This window comes from Myotis yumanensis, unplaced genomic scaffold (assembly GCF_028538775.1).
Source record: "Myotis yumanensis isolate MYYU_CA2020_CCGP unplaced genomic scaffold, mMyoYum1.0.hap1 SCAF_3, whole genome shotgun sequence".
NCBI classification, from domain to species: domain Eukaryota; kingdom Metazoa; phylum Chordata; class Mammalia; order Chiroptera; family Vespertilionidae; genus Myotis; species Myotis yumanensis.
Window position 1 is genome coordinate 30,973,289 of NW_027223754.1, and position 17,669 is coordinate 30,990,957.

Genomic DNA, 17,669 nt, shown 5'->3' on the forward strand with positions numbered 1-17,669 from the left:
TGGAGCTCACTCCCGACCTCCTGAGGCTACAGCACCACCTCACATAGGGTGCACTGCACAGCCTTCTCTGGGGCTGGTGCTGGGCGGTCCCCAACATGTGTCCACCTGAAAGCAAAGCCCTGGAAGTGTCAAAGGCTGCCGAGCAGCGAGAACACACAGAACGTGGGACTGGCATGCTCGTTAACCATTCCCCGGTTCTGGCTGGTATATATTTTAACTTATTTTTAATATATATTTTATTGATTTTTTACAGAGAAGGGAGAGGGATCGAGAGTTAGAAACATCAATGAGAGAGAAACATCGATCAGCTGCCTCCTGCACACCCCCTTACTGGGGATGTGCCTGCAACCAAGGTACATGCCCTTGACTGGAATCGAACCTGGGACTGTTTAGTCTGCAGGCTGATGCTCTATTCACTGAGCCAAACCGGTTAGAGCTATTTTAACTTTTTTAGGATAAAATTTTTTTATCTCTTTAGAGTAAGGCAGACACAAAGTAAAATTTTCTGTAATAAAGAACAGTATAAGAAACCAAGATGGCGGCATAGGTAAACACCGGAGATTGCTGCCTCGCACAACCACTTCAAAAATACAACTAAAAGACGGAACGGACATCACCCAGAACCACAGGAAGGCTGGCTGAGGGGAAATTCTACAACTAGAAGGAAAGAGAAAAGCATACCGAGACTCAGAGGAGGCGCAGTGCGGAAAATACAAAGGTGCGGAGGTGCGTGCGGAGTGGGCTGGTGGCTGAGGGCGCGGTTGTCTGTTTCAATCCGGAGGGAGTCTCAGGCTCTGAGCTCCAGTTCCAGGCAAGTCTCTGGGAACCCAGACTCAAACGGGAGAAGCGGGACTGTCTGGCATCGGTCGAAACTCGAGGGCAGCTTTCTCTCCGAGGTTTGCAGCGGTTGCTGGGACTCTGAGAGGCAGAGCCTCTGGGGATGGGACTGAGGGCAGCCATAACTGCTCACTCCGCCCGCCCTGTTGATCCCCTGGGACCTGCCCTGCCCAAGCCTTGCACAGAGGCATTTGCGGGATAGCCTTAGGCAAAGGCTAGATTAGAGGACAGAAGTTCTCCCACTGCAGACACAGCTGATTCTCACAGCCAGTTGGCCTGGAGGTCAAATCCCCCCCAGTGTTACTTACAACAACCAAGGCTTAACTACAACAAGACTGCGCACAAAGACCACAAGGGGGTGCACCAAGAAAGCATAAAAAATGCGGAGACAAAGAAACAGGACACAAATGACAGAAATGGAGGATATAGAGTTCAGAACCACACTTTTAAGGTCTCTCAAGAACTGTCTAGAAGCCGCCGATAAACTTAGTAAGGTCCTCGAAAAGACTGGTGAGACCGCCGATAAATATAGTGAGATCCTCAAGAAATCTAATGAGACCCTCGATGTTGTGATAAAGAACCAACTAGAAATTAAGCATACACTGACTGAAATAAAGAATATTATACAGACTCCCAAAAGCAGACCAGAGGAGCGCAAGAATCAAGTCAAAGATCTGAAATGCAAAGAAGCAAAAAACACCCAACTGGAAAAGCAAAATGAAAAAAGAATCCAAAAATACAAAGATAGTGTAAGGAGCCTCTGGGACAGCTTCAAGCGTACCAAAATCCGAATTATAGGGGTGCCAGAAGATGGGAGAGAGCAAGATATTGAAAACCTATTTGAAGAAATAATGACAGAAAACTTCCCCTACCTGGTGAAAGAAATAGACTTACAGGTCCAGGAAGCACAGAGAACCCCAAACAAAAGGAATCCAAAGAGGACCACACCAAGACACATCATAATTAAAATGCCAAGAGCAAAAGACAAAGAGAGAATCTTAAAAGCAGCAAGAGAAAGAAACTCAGTTACCTACAAGGGAATACCCATACGACTGTCAGCTGATTTCTCAACAGAAACTTTGCAAGCCAGAAGGGAGTGGCAAGAAATATTCAAAGTGATGAATAGGAAGAACCTACAACCAAGAGTACTTTATCCAGCAAAGCTATCATTCAGAAGTGAAGGTCAGATAAAGAGCTTCACAGATAAGGAAAAGCTAAAGGAGTTCATCACCACCAAAACAGTATTATATGAGATGCTGAAAGGTATCCTTTAAGAAGAGGAAGAAGAAGAAAAAGGTAAAGATAACAAATTATGAACAACAAATACGCATCTATCAACAAGTGAATCTAAGAATCAAGTGAATACATAATCTGATGAACAGAATGAACTGGTGATTATAATAGAATCAGGGACATAGAAAGGACATGGACTGACTATTCTTGGGGGGGCAAGGGGTGTGGGAGATGCGGGAAGAGACTGGACAAAAATCGTGCACCTATGGATGAGGACAGAGGGTGGGGAGTGAGGGTGGAGGGTGGGGTGGGAACTGGGAGGAGGGGAGTTATGGGGGGGAAAAAAAAGGAACAAATGTAATAATCTGAACAATAAAGATTTAATTTAAAAAATAAGAAAAGAACAGCATAAATGAAAAAGTAAATGAACACATATGTATGTGTGTGTAACTAGGGTCTTGTGCCCACTCTGCAATACCAAGCGCCTGAAGCACTTCATAAAATGTGGCTCTCAGTAACTCCTGGGGCACATCACCCCTTGAGAGGGAAAGCACAAGGCCTAGGAGGCTGACTGATCAAGCTGCCAGGGTCCCCAGCCGGACAGGAATCATGCTGGAAGATGAACCCGAGCCTTACCCCAAACCCTGCCCACTGCTAACACGGCTCAGTCTGGATGCTGGGATTTCCCAACACCTCAAGTGTAAACCACATAAACACCCATGAAGCAAAACATCTGAACGATTCCGCAGTGATTTCCACCTGCTGCAGTATGAAAAAGCCAGTGCCCCAAGAATAAAAAGGTTTCCTTCAGTCTGGTTTTTATTTTTAAGTTCATTACCATCTTTATGCCTAGTTCCTCCTCTATCTTTCAAACCAAATTTTTTCCTTCTTAATCTATGACAAGGCACACAGACCACTAAACAACAGAAATTGAAGAAAAACGTTTCTGTCCTGACTTCCTGGGCTCTAAGCATCCACTCTATCAGAGGAAGTTTGTTTCGTAATTCTATACTTACCTTGACGTTTTCGAGAAGAGCATCTTCTCTGCCTAAGCCAGGTCCTACAACCAGGGCATGCAGTCGGGGCAACCACTTTTCCACTTCATGAACGGCATCGGGACTGTCACTAAATAAGGAAAAGAAGTGCAGAACGGTTTACTTAAGATTTCATCTATTTGTTTAGTATGAAACTACAGATTTTTCCAGATTTTCCCAGTCCCCACCCCAATGTCCTTTTCCTGTTCTAGGACCCCACCCTGCACTTAGCCAGCAAATCTCCTAGTTGTCTCCATAGAAACTGGTTCATCTTTTAACACCCCAACATAGATGTCTAGCTTTCAATATTTAAATGCCTTCCAGGGAAAATAAGTGAATAAGACAGACAGAGAAAGACAAATGTCTTATATTTACATGTAAGATTTAAAATTTAAAAAAACAAGCTCATAAATACAGAGAACAGATTTGTGGTTACCAGAAGAGGGGAAAGTGGAGGGTGAGGATGGGTGCAATGGGTATAGGAGATATAAATTTATTTAAAAAACAAACAAAAAAAGGAATGGAGTATGGATATAGGCTACAATGAAACTCAAAAACATGCTAAGTGAAAAAAGGCTGACACAAAAGACCACATATTCCATGATTCCATTCATATGAAATGTTCAGAAAAGGCAAATCTCTAGGGACAGAAAGATAAAGTTACCTCAAGCTAGGGGTGGTAATGGGCAGAGGTTTTCTTGTTGGAGTGATGGAAGTGTTCTAAAATTAGATTGTGGTGACAGCAACACTTCGGTAAATACATCAAAGATCATTATACAACTAAAATGAGTGAATTTTATAGTATGCTATGGCACAATAAAGCAGTTACACACATTAAAAATAGCTAATTTATAAGAGCAATAGTGGAGAGAGAGAGACACTGGGCCAGACATTAAATATTCAAGGAATGATCCAGGGATTTGATATAGCTGCCATGAGTAGTGGGTACCAGAGTCTGACGGTGTGAGTTCAAAGGAGCTGAAGGTTTCAGGAATGAGAGCAGGGCAATTGTCTGGGAGGAGCAATGAGGAACAAGGATGAAGCACATCCCACCTCTAGTCCTAGTGGTACATGAGGGGTCAAAGGAAAAGCCACCTCCACCTGAAAGGCTTGAAGAGGAAGCCATACCCTCTGGGAATAAGCAGACAAGGTAAAGGAGGGAGTGGCATTAGCAGGAAATAAGGTGAGAAAGTGCTCACTTATGGGAAATGGCAAAGACCAGGTCTGGCTGAACACAGTATCAGTAAGTGAGTGACATGAGAGAAGTAGAGGCATTTCACTGTAATGAAACTCAAGCATCAGAACCTCTCATTTGCTGGGCCCCTTGCAAGGCCCTGGGAGGGTCCTTAGCAATTTATTCAAGTGGTCCATATGGTTTTATAAAATCTGCAAAGGTAAGCAGAGGATGTGGGTCTCATCAAAGCTGAGCCAAAACAGAACTTTCTTCCCATAAGAAACAGAGTCAATAGTACAGGGTATATAGCTATAAACATAACACCTTTTTTCTCCTTGTTTTAAAAATAAAGGCTCATGAAATAAAAATTTAAACACATCAGAATAAGACATTATGGCTAATTTCAAAATTATCTTGGCCAGTCTATTTCCATCACACAGGAGTACAGGTAACAGTGTAGACTTTACACTTAGAGACTCTCCCCTACATCAGGCACTGGGAAAGTCATCTAAAAGGGTCGTGTGACTGATTCCTTTACAACATTAAAAGGGCCCTCCTTTAGAACAAGACCTGACAGCTGCACAGAATTTTGTTGGTTTTTTTCACATCTTCCTGTTCATCATCTCGTTTCTTAGACTCTTAGAACCCACTGTATAAGGCTTTGCTCCTCATAAGCTGCCCTTGTCAAAGTCACCAATGACCCCTATACTGTGAGATCCAACCACCCATTCTTAGTTTTTATCAGTGACTAGAAGGCCCTTCTAGAATAGTTTGCAAACAGTTCTTCACTCAACTTGAGGACACCCCTTCCTGGCCTCTTGCAGCTCCCCACAGATCTGCTCCCAAACAGGTGTTCCCAAACGGGTCCTCCCTGCCTACATGCACTCTTGTGTGGCTCATTTTTGTCTCTGGGCTTTAAACACCTTCCACACATTAACAACTCCCAGATGTATACCTTCCCTCACTGCCCCACTCCTATCCCATGCTTACCAGCCACACCTGTTTGGCTATCTAACAGGCAACTAAAAACATGTCCGAAACCCCCAACTCCTGACCATCAACCCCGCCCAAACCTGCTCCCCCAGTTTCCCAACCACATTAAATGAGAACTCGCTCAGCCCAAACCCTGGGTGGCATTCATGACTGTCTTCTTTTCCTTGTACCCCACGTCCCATCCCTCAGCAGATCCTGGTGCTGTACTTTTCAAATGTACCCAGGACCTGACCCATTGTCCAGTTTCTACCTCATCATGTACCCATCACCAGGATCCGCACAAGAGCTTCCTAGTGGGACTCTTGCTTCCACCCTGGGCTCCAAAAGCTTATACTCAATACAGCAGCCAGATAAGCCTTTTAAAACGTAAACCGTCCTGTCCCTCCCCTGCTCAAATGCTCCAGCAGCCTCCTTCTCATTTATACAAAAGCCAAAAACCTTACAATGACCCCCATAACCTGCTAAGCTTGGCTCTGAACCTCTGGTCACCAAGTACCCGAGCACTCCCCAACACAGCTGCAGCTTGAGCTCTTGCAGCAGCTCTTCCTGTGTATGTAAGGGCCTCCCCCTACTCCCCATGTCTGTAGAACTTGCTCCCTCACCATCTTTTTTTTTTTTTTTTTTTTTTTTAAATATATTTTATTGATTTTTTACAGAGAGGAAGGGAGAGAGATAGAGAGTTAGAAACATCGATGGGAGAGACATCGATCAGCTGCCTCCTGCACATCTCCCACTGGGGATGTGCCCGCAACCCAGGTACATGCCCTTGACCGGAATCGAACCTGGGACCCTTCAGTCCGCAGGCCGACGCTCTATCCACCGAGCCAAACCGGTTTTGGCCCCTCACCATCTTCAAGCCTTTACTTGACTGCCCCTTGCTGTACCCATGACCACCCTATTAAAAACTGCACACATAGCACATGCGCCACACGCACAGTCACACTGTGTCCCCTTCCCTGCTCCCATCTCCCCATGGTGCTTATCACCCTCTGACACACTCTTATCTTGTTTGTCCATCTCCAGAGCTATGTGTCCAATACAGTAGATACTAACCACACATGGCTTTTAAATTTAATTAAAATTAAAGTAAAAACTCAGTGCCTAAGTCCTACTGGCCACATTTTAAGTGCTCAGTAGCCATGTGGTCAGCAGCCACAGTGCTGGACAGCACCAAGGGAGAACATGTTCATCATTGAAGGAAGTTCTAGGGCATGGGAGCAGGTGTTTTTGTCTGCTCGGTGCAATGCTGTCCCTGTAGAACCCAGGACAGGGCCTGCGCGAAAGATCTGCTGACTGATGAACAGTTTTGTTACTGCCTGATAGGCCCCTCATTCCTGCCATACGTGCACTGTCCACAAGCAGGCCCACAGGCTCTCATTTCTGACAGGACACAGGGGCCAGCTCTGAGCACATCACCCTTCAGACCTTATCCCATGTTGTCCCACATGACTGTCTTCTTCTGACCATAGACAACGGACTCATTATAGTTTCCTCCTTTCTTCTGAAACAGTCTACCTACCAACTCTCAGTATGGAAGCTATTTAACTGAAACTCTTGGAGTCTGTAAAGACACCAAATGACCAAGTAGAGTTGTTGCAAATAAAGCCCCCACGTGCAGCCCCACTCACAGAACCGGGTGAACAATCAGCTCCGGGCTGTACGACTTGATCACAGGTGCAGCCTCCCGGGTACAGAACACGTGGGATAAATCTGCACCCTGAGAAATGAGCACAAGAGGCTAACTTAATGTGGGAATCACTCAAAAGATACCCAAAGTGGTTTCTACAACAGCCATTCAACGTTTTCATCATCGAAAATTACATGGCACTATCCGTAAACAATAACATACCAACTGTAGCAGTTAACTACAGGGAGGAGGCTGAGAAGGTATAACCTAAGAAAAGGCCGGAAATGAAGGCAGACTTTTACTACTGCCTAAGAGACAGGTCAACCCAGACCAGCTCAAGCTGCCTCACTGAGCTTGAGGCTCACGGGAAGCAATGCAGTCATGGAGCTGAGCACAATTCACAGTAACTGTGCTGACTGGGTGGGTGGTTAGGACTTGATCAAAAGGCATGAGCAACTGCCAAAGTCCAAAGATGTCTTATGCTAGGACTGAAAGGGATCTCAAGATTATTTTGGTGAAGTACAATTCTAATAAAACTTTATGTTTAAAAAATGAGTTTGAAGTTATTTTATCACTGCACAAGAGGTCAGAGTACATTTAAAGATGTTTCTCTTACCCATAATTACCTGGAGATGTTATGTAGATTTTTATTGGAAAACATCGCTTTAATCATATTTAAATAATCCAACTCTTCCTAATAAAGAAGATATAAGTAAACATACCACTTTGAGAGCTGAGATTGCTGCAAAGTAAGGGGCTCCGGTGTACCTAAAAAGAAGATAATTACAGTCTAAAACTTGAGAATGAGGCAAGCACACCAGGTTTATCAACAAAAACCAAACAGCAGTCAAGCACCTAGCACAGGGCCGAACCCCTAGCAGGTGCTCAGTAAATGTTCAATAAACATGGATCAGAACCAGAGAAGTCAGTCTTTCATCTGAGACCTTTATACTATGTCAGGAGGGGCAAATTCCGGCTTCCTATGACTACGGTCTCCCTGTAATTGCTATGTGCAAACTGATGGTTTTAGGGGTTTATATGTATGTCAAACTTACGCAATTGTATATCAACTAGAACTCAATAAAGTTGTTAAAGAATAAATCTCCTAATATAAAATAGTTCAGCAAGGTTGTCAGATTTCTATCAACCAAAAAAAGGATAAAGATAGCATTTTTCTATACTAGGAATAATAGATTAGAAAATATGATAGCATCTACAATATCAGCAAAAACCATAAAGCATCTAGGAATTAACTTTATATAAACAAATAATAACTGTGGGGAAAATTTTAAAATCTATTAAAGAATACATTAGATGTACACTGGCTAAGATGACTTAATATTATAATGACGACACTTCTTTCTAGATTAATATAAACACAGATATAAAAAGTACTTGATTTATCAGAAATGCAGAGCTGCAAGTAAAAGAAATTGTAACAGCATCTGAACAAAACGAGCTTTGTTAGCAAGGAAGATGGGTAGGAATATTACATTAGGGGGAAAAAAACACCCCCAAAAATGCTGGGGGTCTTTCCCAGCATCTAGAAAGGTTCAGGAATCTGGAGAAGGCGCTGCGTGTAAATTAATAAAGAGACTAGAAATATAATATAAATTTGTAATCCACGGGGGAGCCAGAGGAGATCTAGCTTCAGTAACCAAGTTCTCCCTATCTCCGGACCCAGGGCTCTTTTTATTCCCACATCCTGCCCTATAGCAAAGTAGATATACATATCAAAGGTTAGTTTGGTATACAGTAGGCATTGTCAGTTTGGGGGAACTGCCTACTGGCTGTTCAGGTGTTTGGCCAGCAGGAGGCAATAACATGTAAATTAAAATGCCCTCAGCTGTCTGGTAGCAGGTAATAATATATGCAAATCTTTAGGTGTGGGGAAATGCCCTTAGATAGTCCAACAGCAGGTAATATGTATTCAGTCCTGCTGAATTCCCAAGTTCCATCAACCTTTTGATGAAACTTTTTGTATTTATGACATGCTGGAATTAGCTTCCAGCACCCCAAAACTGAAGACTTAAGACAGTGAGTGTTTACTGAAGGCATCTGCCAGGAGAGAGTGTGCCTGAGGTGATCACAGGCCAGAGCACTCCACACTGGACAGTAGCCAGGGAGCAGGACCAGTCTTCGAGATCAACAGTAAGCACAGCCAATGGCCATCTTGATGGAGGGCCACACGGGGCACCCAGGCCAAACAAGAAGAGACTCTCACACCTCCCTCTGGCTTCCATCCTTACTGCTTTGGAATGCTTGTAACTCCACTTTTAAGGTCACTTCAAGCACAGAAAGAAAAACCCTTGAACTTAGCATCAGATGGTGACTGTAACTTTTATGCCAATTCCAAGCAGTGAAAAGTTTTGCTATCCCAGGAAAAAAACACGGGAAATGCAGGGTGCACTCTATACCCATGGCACTCTCCTGCAAAGCAGGGCCAATGTGCCAGAAACACCAAAGGACAGGGCATGCCACATACACACACACTCGCTCACACTCGTTCACAACAAAACACGAATGCAAGCCTCAATACCAAAAAAAATACACTGAACCAACAAAATATAGCTTTCCTACTTGAGAGCAAAGGCTGCCAATACCCATAGGGAGTGAGAGGAACAGGTGCTTGTTTTTTTAAATATATTTTTATTGATTTCAGAGAGGAAGAGGGAGAGGGAGAGAGAGAGAGGGAGAGAGAGATAGATAGATAGAAGCATCAATGATTAGAGAGAATCCTACTGGGAATCAAGCATGCAACCTGGGCATGTGCCCTTGACCAGAATCGAACCCGGGACCCTTCAGTCTGCAGGCCAATGTCTATCCCACTGAGCCAAACTGGCTAGGGAGAACAGGTGCTTGTTGATGGCAGCACTCACTAGTGCAATTTTGGGAGAACAATTTTCAATATTTATCAATATTAAAATGTCTATGTACTCTGCTCCAGTAAAAATTCTTCTAGGAATTGTTCCCTTGATTATAACCAGATGGGCATACAAGGAGATATGTAAAGGGATGTCTACGGACAGATTAATTGAAAAAAAGGATAGAGTTAACCAACTGCCTATCAACAGGGACTTGGTTAAATAAATTATGGCCCATCTATACAATGAATACCATATATTCACTTACCCACTCATAAAGAATCAGTCTAGTCCTAGCCGGTTTGGTTCAATGGATAGAGAGCCAGTCCTCAGACTGGTTCCAGACTAGGGCACCGGTCAAGGGCACGTACATGGGTTGCAGGCTCAATCCCCACCCGGGCTGTGGCGTGTGCAGGAGGCAACCAATCAATGTGTCTCTCTCACATCAATGTTTTTCTCTGTCTCCCCCACTCCATTCCACTATCTTTAAAAATCAATGGAGCCCTAGCTGGTTTGGCTCTGTGGACAGAGTGTAGGCTTGAGGGCTGAAAGGTCCCAGGTTCAATTCCAGTCAAGGGCACATGCCCAAGTTGCAGGCTCAATCCCCAACAGGGGGTGTGCAGAAGATTAAGCAGACTTCTTTTCCCTCTACCTTCCTCTCTGAAACCAATAAACAAAAAACAAACAAACAAACAAATAAAAATCAATGGAAAAATTTCCTCAGGTGAGGATTAAAAAACAAAAGAGTAGTCACTGTCAGTCAGTCATATCGGGTAAGAAAACAAAATCTAGTTATATATTATTTAAAATAAGTATAGCCAACTATCTAAACCATTAAAAATACAGGGCTAGGTAAAGAGCACACAGAATGTAAGCAGAAACAGAAATACTAACCAAGGTCGAATTTAAGTCAAAGGCAGTAGGTATCATTTGTGAGCACGGACAAATTATAAATCTTTACGTGTCAAACAACATAGCAGCAGAATATATAAAACTAGGCGAACAGGCCTTAAAAAAAGCTAGGATCTGTCCAATTTAATAAATGACTTCCAGGAATATTTTTAAATTAACAAAGTAAACCAAGCAGATGCTGAGTGTTTTTATCCTCATTACAAAAGTAATACATGCTTATGGTATAAGTCTGATCAATAGAGAAAAGTATAAGATAAGAAAAAATAGTCCCATCTCCCAACCACAGGCAAAAAATCTTTACACTAACACACACCAATGAACAGCTCAATCAGGGCCCCTTAGAGTTTTCTCCTATTCAACCTTAAAGTTCATCACTGAAAAATACCAAATGTCATAATATCAGACTACATTTGGAAATAATTACTGAGGGTTCAACTAGACAAATGGGCAGTTGACTGGATGGCTGATAGGCAGGTAGACAGACAGATAAAAAGATTAACTGTTTAAATACTAACATTTCCCAAGTCACTTACTCTTGAGAGCCTCCAACTATGCCTATTCTTCCATCTTGCCCTTTGTGCTTCTTGGTAGTTAGAGGAGGTATAATATTTTTCACCAATTGAAAAGTATTTTCCATATCCTTTATTGAATGTGCTTTATGCAGCGAGAATGCTCTTTTTAAAACTGAAAAACAGGAAAATAAAATTCCTTAGAATGGTAAATATCTACTGGTATATATAAAGAACAGAGAGTTAAACAAAATAGTCCATTAACCAAAATACTTCCCCAAGTCGATTCAACAGATTTTTACCCACTGGTTCCATTATTTTATTTCCATAAGCAAATGATGTTCAGAAATTACAACACTAACACATGTTGTATATGTCAAGTTTATTTTTTAAATGTATCAGACATTTTGGAAGTCTACTTAATCTCAAAGTTTTTGAAAAATACATTAATTAGTAAACTACACATATTTCATTTCAACCATAGCTTAAGTTTATTACATCTCTTCTCTCAAACTGGAAAAGCAATCTCCCATTTGTTACCTTCCACTGATAGACTCATATTATTTCCCTATTTAGTTTCCCAGTCATCTTTCCAACACTGAATTAGATACTAATTAAATAACCTAGAAATGGTATTCTAAATATAGAACAAATCTTACACTGGGTTCATAGGCAATTTGAATTGCTTCTAAATAGCTAATTTTAATTGGCCTTTCTTGAAAACAAGGCACTCAATATTTTTATCCTTCCAATTATTTCAGCAGCTGAGAAAAACTAGACACAGATCACAAGTTCAAGATCAGAAGCAGGCTTAGCTCCGCGTGGTCAAACAGCTTTACCTTTAACCCTCTGAGTGCCAACCAATATCCTAGGAACTATGCTAAAATTGCCAAGGCATTTTTGCTGATTTTACAGCAGTTTAGGGAAAAAAATTATGAACCCCAAGTAAATGAAGTTACATATTCAAAAACTTAAGGAAACCTTTACTACATTGACATATTTAGCAATATCATCATCACTAATAAAAGTAGACTTAGAACTGGACACTGCAGGAGGAGCGCAATCCAGCACTCCAGGGGTTAATAACACTCTCAGAGTTTTAGTTTTTATTCAACAAAATTATTCAAGTAACTTTCTTTAATGAGACGTAAATGCCTCTTTAGCTGATATATCAGATGTTCAGAACCCAAGATGCAAAGAGAACATTAATTACTTTCAACCCAAACACCTTTAAACCAACACAGGATTAAAACTCAAAACAGAATCACTGTAAACTAGGCTCAGGCAAGGATCAGTACAACTGGCTGATCCTCTGCTTCCAATGTCTTTCCTCATGTGCCACATTCTGATCCAATGAGGTGTCCGTAGTACTGCTTCCCATCCTGACTCAGAGCCTGTTGGCAGAGACACTGAGCTAAGGAAGCCCACTCTCACTCCACCCCCACCACCAAAATTTCCAGCTTTCTGAACACCCATCCACACTCGGAATTCCCAGCCTGCAGCCTTTGCCATGCACAGTTACTGTGAAATGCTCTTTCCTGGTGCTCCCTGACGAGCTGCATGAAAGAATCCAGAGCTGTTCTAATCAGATTTAATGACGGCATCTCTGACTGCGGATGAGCAGTTTATGCAGTTAGGAAAATGTTTGCCATGCATGTTTCAAACTTGAACATATGTAGCTTAATAATAAATATGACTGGTTAATACACGAACACTAGAGAATGCCACTCCCTCAAATTCCCCAGAACAATAAACACAACTGCTTAAAAAAGAAAAAAAAGGCTAGAAATGTTATAGATAGAATCTAAACTTACCAGTCACTCAAGGGTTGTTCTGGGTTCCCTATGTTTTGGGTTTATTAGAGACCATCACTTTATACTAAACACTTAACTCCCACAAAATATCCCTAAGACCACCCCAGCACCTTCTGCCTGCACAGACTGTGGTACAGCATCCCTCCCTCCTGTGGCTTAAAGGGAGGGTCTACATGTTTCCATGTTGGACCCCAACCCTCAATTGCCTCAAACAGAGTCTGGCACTGAATAAGAAATTCAATAAATGCTTGAGGAATTAAAGGCATCTTGATTCCCTCTCCTCATTAGCAGTAAGTTTATCCTTCTTTTACAAATGAGGAAACTGAGGCCCAGAGAGACAGACCTGTGAAGATGCCTCTGTTAGTAATGGATAAGCTAGGGCAGAAGACACCATTTTACCAAAATGTTGCCATTTTAAGGCAAAAGAAATAATTTTTCTTTAACCAAATATTCACCCCACCAACCAAAAGTCGAGTCAATTCCTCCTCAAATGCCTTCTGAAACCATTTGGGAGAGGAGGAAAAAAATCACTGTTGAGAAGTGTAGTATTTTCAATTTTTAACTGAAACTGTATGAATGTAAAGTAAAATCCACACTGTTTGCCAGTGTTCTGTCCCACTCACCTGAGATAAGCTCCTGTTAGCGGAAGGGGCAAAGAAAAGGCCAGTTAAATTTCCCCTAAACTTCATAGTGAATCTGTTTCAGCTGGCTTACTGACATTCCAAAATTAGGAATTATCCACAGAAATATCTACACTAATAAAAGAGAAACATGGTAATTGGCGTACGACCGCTACCCTTCCCATTGGCTAATCAGCGTATCCTTATGCAAATTAACTGTCAGCCAAGATGGCGGCCAGCAGCCATGCACTGAAGCGAACAGGGAGGCTTGCTTCCTCCAGGAACTGCAGACTCCAACGTTCCCCGCCTCACTTGCCGGACTCTCAACTGCAACTCTAAGCAACTATTACTATGTTGCAAATAAGAAGCTAAACAAAACCAGCTGTCAGTCAGCCCCGGACCACAACATTGTATCCATGTTTTCAGCAGCGAGGCCTCAGAGCTAAAGCTGGCCCAGAATAAAAAAACAAACAAACAAACAAAAAAAAGGAGCGGTTGGAAGCTTTTAGTCAACTGCCAGCGGGAAAACAGCCCTCAGCCCCTCAGCCAGCCTGGCCAGTACCCCAGTGGGGACCCCCACCCTGATCCAGGACACCCTTCAGGGCAAACCAGCTGGCTCCCACCCGTGCACCAGGCCTCTATCCTATATAGTAAAAGGGTAATATGCCTCCTGGCACCGGGATCAGCGTGACAGGGGGCAGCGCCCAAACCCCCTGATCAGCCCTGCTCTGTGCCTGATAGGGGGAAGCTCCCCAATCCCCCGATTGCCCTGCGACTCTGTGTGTGACAGGGTAGAACCATAACCTCTCCATCGGCCCTGCCCTGAGTGTGACAGTGGCGGTGCCCCAACCCCCTGATCGGCCCTGCTCTGTGGGTGATAGAGGGTGGCGCCCCAACCCCCCTCCACGGGCCTTGCTCTGTGTGTGACAGGGTAGAGCCATAACCTCCCCATTGGCCCTGCCCTGAGTGTGACAGGGTGCAGCGCCCCAACCCCCTGATCCGCCCTGCTCTGTGTGTGATAGGGGGCGGTGCCCCAACTCCCCTATCAGCCCTACTCTGTGAGTGACGGGGGGAGCTCCTCAACCCCCTGATGGGCCCTGCTCTGTGAGTGACAGGGGGCAGTGCCCCAACCCCCCTGATGGACCCTGCTCTGTTAGTGACAGGGGGCAGCGCCCCAACCCCCTGATCAGCCCTGCTCTGTGACAGGGAGCAGCGCCCCAACCCCCTGATCGGCCCTGCTCTGTGAGTGACAGAGGGCAGCGCCCCAACCCCCTGATCGGCCCTGCTCTGTGAGTGACGGGGGCAGCGCCCCAAACCCCTGATCGGCCCTGCTCTGTGCGTGATGGGGGTGGCACCGCAACCTCCCCATCGACCCTGCCTTGAGTGTGACAGGGGGCGGTGCCCCAACCCCCCAATCAGTCTACCCTGAGCGTGACTGAGGGTGGCATTGCAACCTCCCGATCCGCCCTGCTCTGTGCATGACGGGGCGGCGCCCCAACTCCCCAATCGGCCCTGCTCTGAGCCTGACCAGGGGCTGCACTTAGGGATTGGGCCTGCCCTCTGCCACCCGGGAGCAGGCCTAAACCAGCAGGTCGTTATCTCCCGAGGGGTCCCAGACTGTGAGAGGGCACAGGCCAGGCTGGGGACTCCTCCCCTCCCCCCCAGTGCACAAATTTTTGTGCACCGGGCCTTTAGTCTATATATATATATAAAAGCCTAAGCGACCATCTGAGCGGTAGCTATGACACGCACTGACCACCAGGGGGCATATGCTCAAAGCAGGAGTTGCCACCACAGTTCTCAGGTGATGCACCCGGAATCAGAGAGGAGGGAGCCCGATTCTGGGGTGCATCACCCGAGAACAGCTCTCTCGCAATCCGGGACCCCTCGGAGGATGTCAGAGAGCCAGTTTCGGCCCATTCCTGCAGGACAGATCCCCACAGGACAGGCCAAGGGACCCACCTGGTGCACGAATCCGTGCACCGGGCCTCTAGTTTAAATATAAACGTCAAAGTCTTGAAGGACACAAAGGCCTGGACAAGAGGCGACTTAAAATTTATCCTATTATGTAACTTAGTTTGCATAACAATTCTGAGTCTGGGAGAACAGGTAAAACCGGCCTGGTTTTTATCTGCTTTGGAGAAGTGTGGCTGAGGAAGTCTGGGGAATCACGTAGATTTCTTAAGCCTGGGCTGTTTTCTAGAATTGCACCTGGAGAGGTAGAAGGAGACACTATGTGCTACAGACAGTCTTCAAACACAGGCGGTAGGACAGGGAAGAAAATAAACCACCTTATTTTATTTACACAGTAAGGTAACTCAGGTCCACTCAAAAGTGAATAAGGAATTCCTAACAAACACAACTTTGCACTCAGCTTTCTGTCAGACCGATGTTTCTCTGTGCGAAGCACGCTTTAAACTAACATGGACCATAACTAACTCGGAGTGCACGACAGCCGTGCTCAAGTCAACGGAGATGGGCCTTAAAGCGAGGATAAGCCCGACCGGCTTGGCTCAGTGGATAGAGCCTCGGCTTGGGGACTGAAGGGTCCCGGGTTCAATTCCAGTCAAGGGCATGTACTTTGGTTGCGGGCACATCCCCAGTAGGGGGTGTGCAGGAGGCAGGTGGTCGATGTTTCTAACTCTCTCGCCCTCTCCCTTCCTCTCTGTAAAAAATCAATAAAATATATTAAAAAAAAATAAAGTGAGGATAAAAGTCAGGGCGCAACACCACCTGTTTTTAGTAAAGTTCAGCAAGTCAGTCTAATAATGAAACCTCAAACTCAAAGGAAATCCTACTAACTAATCAGTGTGTGAATTTGAGACAAACAGCTACCAATAAAAAGTCTCCATAAGTTGGTCCCTGAAGCCCCTCTGCTGCTGGCAGGGCTGAGGCGCGTTAGCTGAGGAACCCCTAGTTCTCAGGGCACTCGGACCCGCCATGCCTAACAAAGGGCCAAACTCCGTAACAGTTACTCTCGCCACGTCCGGCCTGAAAGCTCGGACCCGCGCGGCCCGGCCCCCGCCCCTCCACGCCCGCGCCGCGCACGGGCCGCGCGCACCACCCTGCTCCGGCGGCCCCGGCCCCACCGGCGCCCCCCGTCCGGACGAGCGGCCCGCGGCCGGGTACCTGCGTCCAGCGGCGGCCCGTAGAACGCGAGCGCGGCCGAGAGCAGCGTGACAACGGCTGCGCCGGCGACCGCAGCCCCGACCCCCGCCGGCGAGGCCATGCCTACGAAGGACCGTATCGATCTTACCTCGCCGGCAGGCCTGGGCTGCAAGCCAGCCGGGACCCACAGCCATGGGCGAACTTCCGGGCTTCCGCCCGCCCCGCGCCGCCGCCGGAACCAAAGTCGCCGGGAGAACTTCCGGGATCCGGGCGGCAACTGCGCCGCCGCCGAAAGTCGGTTCCAGCTCGCTGTTGCCGGGGATACGGCTTCCCCTCCCTCCCGCTGGGTCCACTGCAGTTTTGCTGGAGCGTAGATTGCGGTGTCGAGACGCGTCTTAATGGTTTAGGGCTTGAGTTGTTTTTATCGTTTCTTTTTTGGGCAAGGGGCGTTATAGAAAGTAATTGAGGCAGAAAGCTGCCCATTTGACCACTTCAGCTACATACTTACAGGTGTGTAGAAAGTTAGCTCCAATGGAAAAGCGTTATCTTTTTCTCTGTTGTATGCTCAGCATCCTGAACATGACACATTGTAGGTGTTCACTCTCTCTTTCTTGAGGTGTAATTTGCATAACGATAAAATTCACAAATTTTAGGCGTACCAGTCTATGAGTTTTAGCAAATGTGCATAATCATGTAATCACCAGCACAATCTTGATTTAGAACTTTTCTATCAATACACCCAAATCATACTTTTGACACTATTATGTTATTTTTAAATTTTTAGTTGTTGATTGCTCATACATGGAAACGCAATTGATTTTTATATACTGACCTTGCTAAATTCCTTTATTAGTTCTAGCAGATATTTTGAAGATATTAGTTTATATCCTTTGACCTTGCTAAATTCATTGATTAGTTCTAGCAGTTATTTTTGAAATTACTTG

At 45.0% G+C, this 17,669-nt stretch overlaps 1 protein-coding gene across 5 annotated transcripts in view; it reads right to left on the bottom strand.

Annotated features, from left to right (window-relative positions):
- Window positions 1–16,955, bottom strand: part of NAXD (NAD(P)HX dehydratase) — a 36,375-nt gene extending 19,420 nt beyond the window's left edge. For 2 of the 5 annotated variants that reach the window (XM_070408595.1, XM_070408592.1), the window contains exons 1-5: window positions 16,747–16,940; window positions 11,208–11,358; window positions 7,621–7,666; window positions 6,900–6,988; window positions 3,087–3,195 (exon numbers count right to left, since the gene is read on the bottom strand). In XM_070408595.1, coding sequence (XP_070264696.1) covers window positions 3,087–3,195; window positions 6,900–6,988; window positions 7,621–7,666; window positions 11,208–11,358; window positions 16,747–16,846 — 495 coding nt within the window. In that variant the 5' untranslated portion in view covers window positions 16,847–16,940. Of the gene's footprint in view, window positions 1–3,086; window positions 3,196–6,899; window positions 6,989–7,620; window positions 7,667–11,207; window positions 11,359–16,746 lie in introns of all 5 variants that reach the window. The other 3 variants (XM_070408596.1, XM_070408593.1, XM_070408597.1) reach the window with 3 other exon arrangements.
- Window positions 16,956–17,669: the final 714 nt, after the last annotated feature.